At 39.0% G+C, this 4,934-nt stretch overlaps 1 protein-coding gene across 1 annotated transcript in view; it reads right to left on the bottom strand.

The window, feature by feature from the left end:
- Positions 1-541: 541 nt before the first annotated feature.
- Positions 542-4,934, bottom strand: part of bnip3lb (BCL2 interacting protein 3 like b) — a 10,472-nt gene continuing 6,079 nt past the window's right edge. Inside the window, exons 4-6 of the mRNA XM_027162269.2 lie at positions 3,426-3,520; positions 3,096-3,245; positions 542-2,045 (exon numbers count right to left, since the gene is read on the bottom strand). Of these exons, the coding sequence (XP_027018070.2) occupies positions 1,997-2,045; positions 3,096-3,245; positions 3,426-3,520 (294 nt within the window). The 3' untranslated portion in view covers positions 542-1,996. The remainder of the gene's footprint in view (positions 2,046-3,095; positions 3,246-3,425; positions 3,521-4,934) is intronic.

Below are 4,934 nucleotides of genomic sequence, written 5' to 3'. Positions count from 1 at the left end.
AAAAATATATTAAGGTTCTGAATTATTCCACAAGTATGCAATGGGAACTGGTTTGTTTATTCAGTTGTGAACGCATCATGATAATTTCCCAGCGACACTTTAAACCAAAAAATCTGATTAAAAACAATACCATGGTTTGTTATCATGATGGGGGGCACGGTGGCTTAGTGGTTAGCACGTTCGTCTCACACCTCCAGGGTTGGGGGTTCGATTCCCGCCTCCGCCTTGTGTGTGTGGAGTTTGCATGTTCTCCCCGTGCCTCGGGGGTTTGCTCCGGGTACTCCGGTTTCCTCCCCCGGTCCAAAGACATGCATGGTAGGTTGATTGGCATCTCTGGAAAATTGTCCGTAGTGTGTGTGTGTGTGAATGAGAGAGTGTGTGTGCCCTGTGATGGGTTGGCACTCCATCCAGGGTGTATCCTGCCTCGATGCCCGATGACGCCTGAGATAGGCACAGGCTCCCCGTGACCCGAGAAGTTCGGATAAGCGGTAGAAGATGAATGAAATGAATGAATGAATGCAAAAAGCAGTAAAGACTGGGCTTCTGTATTTGTATTTTTTTATTTTATCAATCATCACAACCCACAATTTTAAAAGTTAATGATCTGGAAATAACGTTCGATCGGATCGTAAGGTAATTAAAAATGAGATGAAGATGATGGGCTGAAGATCAGAAAATGAAGTGTAAAATTTTACTCTATGTTTAATGTCAAAATCTGTTATTTTTTATATATATAGATAGATATATAAAAGAAAATTCAAGAATTCCTGATCTGGACATTTCTCTCTGATTTCTAAGAGGAAGCCTGATGGCTGAGGATTAAATACATATACTGGAATAATAATAATATTAATAATAATAATAATAATAATAATAATAATAATAATAATAATAATAATAATAATAATAATTAATGCAGAAGAACTGATTAATGAAATTTTGTTTAATTGCTTCTTCTATTTGTTTTTTGTTTTTTTTGTTTTTTTTTTGGCCAAATCGCAATATTTTCAGAGGAGGAAAATAAACCAAACAAACAAACACAAACAGACAGGAGACGAGACAAATGTCACTCATTTTCCACACGTTTCCTGCCACACAATCTGCTGTCAGACAGAATTAAATACATCAATAACACAATAAGGTTTTCACACTTCACATGTAACAGGTCTCGCCTACGCTGGACAACTCTGGGTCTAACAAATAAAATACAGTGTTTCCTCTGGGTAAAAAAAAAATTGCTTCATATTTATTTAAAGTTTCATTCGGACAGCGTTTACAGCGGCACTGTGGCGCCCCCTGTTGGTCCGGTTTAATATTGCTGGAGTATTGCTCTGTATTTCATCCTTAGAAAATACTCGACAGGTAAAATGTTTCCGTGAGTTTTTTTTTGTTGTTGTTTTGATGATTTCATTATAATAAAAGAGATTTTAACTTGGCATAAACACTGGCTTAGCGTATATAAGTATAAATGCGCATATTCTAATGAGGGGGGAAAAAAAAGGCATTGTTTTAATCACTGCGCTGTAAAAAAAACGAGTCCGGAAAATGTTGTTACACGAGAAACGGATTAAAATGCTGAAATAAATCCAAAACACTTCAAAGAGCTCTAAAGGAACGATTATAGAGATTGTAAATATTTCTCTGATCGCATCGTTTGTTTCTTACAGAGGTTTCAGAATCCAGCCCTGTATCACAACACAGAAACGGACAACTCCGATCACTCAGGACACGAGAACAGAAGAAAAAAAAAAAAACCATAAGAGAAAGGAGAAGAAATCGGGAATTTATCTGTCTCCTGGTCTTTTATGGCACGTTCCAGGCCAAGCAGAAATGGGTAATGCAGAAATCTATTGTAACGGGAGATGGGGGGAGAGATGGAGGAACGGGGGTGAGGGTATATTTTGGGGGCGAGAGAGCGGCTAGGCATCTTGTACAAACGGCAACATTCTCGATGATACAAAACGCAACGGCCGAGGATCAGATTCACATCCGACGCTTAAAAGGAGCTGGTGGGGGGCGTCGTCAACCTCTTCCCAATATACACCCTGTGTGTGAGAGAAGGAGAGAGGGAGGGAGGGAGGGAGAGAGAGAGAGAGTGTGCAAGAGAGAGAGAGAAAGCGTGCGAAAGAGAGTGTGCGAGTGTGAGAGAGAGAGAGAGAGCGAGAGAAAGTGTGCAAGAAAGAGAGGGAGAGAGAGAGAGTGAGAGCAAGAGAAAGTGTGCGAGATAGGGGGAGAGAGAGAGAGAAAGACAGAGAGAAAGAAAGATAGAGAGAGAGAGAGAGAGAGAGAGAAAGAAAGAGAGAGAGAACACAAAAGACAGAAGTTAGCTGTAAGTTTCTAACACAAAAATCATCAGTTTTTTGACGATCCCTTGTTTTATTTATTTATTTATTTATCTATCCATCCATCCTTCGATTAAAAGGAACGCTGCGATTCTCCTGATTCTGAGAACATTCATAAAAGTGGAACAAAAAAGCTCTTTGCTTCAATCACATTTAAACAAATAACTAGTTTTGAATGAAAAATGAAAATATTTATAAAAAAATAATAATAATAATATGAAAAAGAGGCAGTTAACGAGGTGCGTCTTAACGAACCCCTTTCGATAACACGATTCAGGTGATGTTTAAAGGTGACGGGTCACGTGGTGTAGAAGCTGTTGGGGTGGGGGTGGGGGGCACTTATCTTATTTTTAAGCATTTAGGTAAGATAAACGAATCACGCATTAGCGATCACATCAGGCGTGATACACGGGTCCGTTTTTACCCCTATGTACTCGGCAAGTCGTCCATGTTTTTCGCCATTCGATCTGTGATTTATTGACGGTCCCTAAGACTAACGTCACCACGGTGGAACGACAAAGCTCTTGTTCGATCGAGCGGTTTTGTCTCATGCTGGAGATTTAGCGTTAGTTCCGAGTCTGGGGTTAAATCGAGATGCAGAAATTTCTCCTGTTAATCTTTTTGCTTCAGGTCAATAATTAAAACTAAAGAATGAAGTTCCTCACAAATTCTTGTCTCCACCTGGACATTTAATGATTCGCTCAGTAGCACATGTACAGAATGTGTACAGGACGTAAAACCTGTAGCGCTCACCCGAGTCCCAGGACCAGTAAGTGTGAAAGCAGCAGCGACGGGAGAAACACTCGGAGGAACTCGGCAGAGAAAATCCCTCCTTTCTTCATGGCTCCGGTTTTACGCATGCTGAGCATCACAGTTCTGCGAGGGTGCCGGAAATGGAATTCCCTGATACACACACACACACACACACACACACACACACACACACACAATACCTAATCATTCAAATTGTTTAAAATAAAAAAAAACACAATTTTAGGACGTAACCAAATATTGTATCTATGAAAGCAACATATTTACATTTTTTTATTGAATTATTTTTAATGTTTTAATTTTGTCACACACTTCGGTGGAACGTTCTCAGGTCTGCTGGACCAGTCGGCCACCCAGTCCGAGTCCTTCATCAGTATCTCATCGTCCCTCAACTTTTCCAGTGACTCCTACAAACACACACACACACGCACATACACACACACACACACATACACACACACAGACATACACACACACACAGACATACACACACACACAGACATACACAGAAACACAGACACACACAAAAACACACAGACACACAGCCAAATACACACACACAGCCACACACACACACACAGCCACACACACACACAGCCACACACACACACACACACACACAGCCACACACACACAGCCACACACACAAACAAATACAGACACGGCACACACACACACACAGCCACACACACACACACACAAACACACACACACACACAGCCACACACACCTGTGTCATCAGGTGTCTATTCATATACCAGTTTTATTTCATTATTTATTGTTATTCATTTATTGTCACTCATGATCTCTGTCACAATTTTCTGTGTCATGGACGATAAGTGACGATCTGGATTTATCTCTCCTTGTAGATTTTTTTGTGTTATTATTTTTTCTTCCAAATATAAATAATTATTTATTTTTATTTTTTTAATTTATTTTTTATTTAAAGAAAAAAACAAAATAACATCAGCACATCAGCTGCTTTCAGTCAGTACATAAAGACCCGGTGCACGATGTCTGAAAGCCAATGTTGACATTTGAAATCACCAAAACAAACACGCCCCTGACCCAAATGGGTGTCACCCCTGTTTTGATAGCTCCGCCCCACACATACATACGTAACCTAGGTAACTATTATGGCGGAACCTGCTGGGGCAACTGGCCGAGGGGAGATTTTTATCAATAAATGAGTAATACTATGGTAATACAGCTGTGTTTCTGTAGTACTGTGTGTTGTACCTGCTTCTTGCCTTATCGTAAGCCTTTTCGCTTTTATCCGCCATGTCAATCTTTCGATCGCGTTCGGCTAATGTCACACATGCGCACTGAACACTCTCTCCGCCGCATATTGACAAGACACGCCCCTTTCTGCTCATTGGCTACACGTTTGTTATGTTAGTCGGCCCGATTCGGTTTTCTGAAGCGTTTTTGAAACGTCGTGCACCGCCCCTTTAATAATAAAATATTAAACATGTAATAAAAGATAAAAATATACTATTATTAAAAATCTCTCAGAAAGATTAAAAAAAAATTATAATAAAATATTAAAAATAAAAATATTAATGATGTCACAAAAAAAAATACAAAAATATTAAAAATGTGACAAAAAAAGATGATAAAATCACAATATATATTAAGAAAAATTAATAATAAAAAAAAAAAAGATATTTCAATATATTCAATATAAGATATTTTATTTGAAGTCAAACGTCTTCAACACTCACTAATGACTCCTGATTCACATCGGTTATTTATTTATTAATAATTAGTTACTACTGACCGAAGCAGCTTAATTAAACATCACAGCTTTACTCGCTGCAC

The sequence above is a fragment of the Tachysurus fulvidraco genome, chromosome 20 (genome assembly GCF_022655615.1).
Source record: "Tachysurus fulvidraco isolate hzauxx_2018 chromosome 20, HZAU_PFXX_2.0, whole genome shotgun sequence".
NCBI lineage: Eukaryota > Metazoa > Chordata > Actinopteri > Siluriformes > Bagridae > Tachysurus > Tachysurus fulvidraco.
Note: the sequence above shows the minus strand (reverse complement) of the source record. Positions and strands in the feature narration are given on the sequence as shown.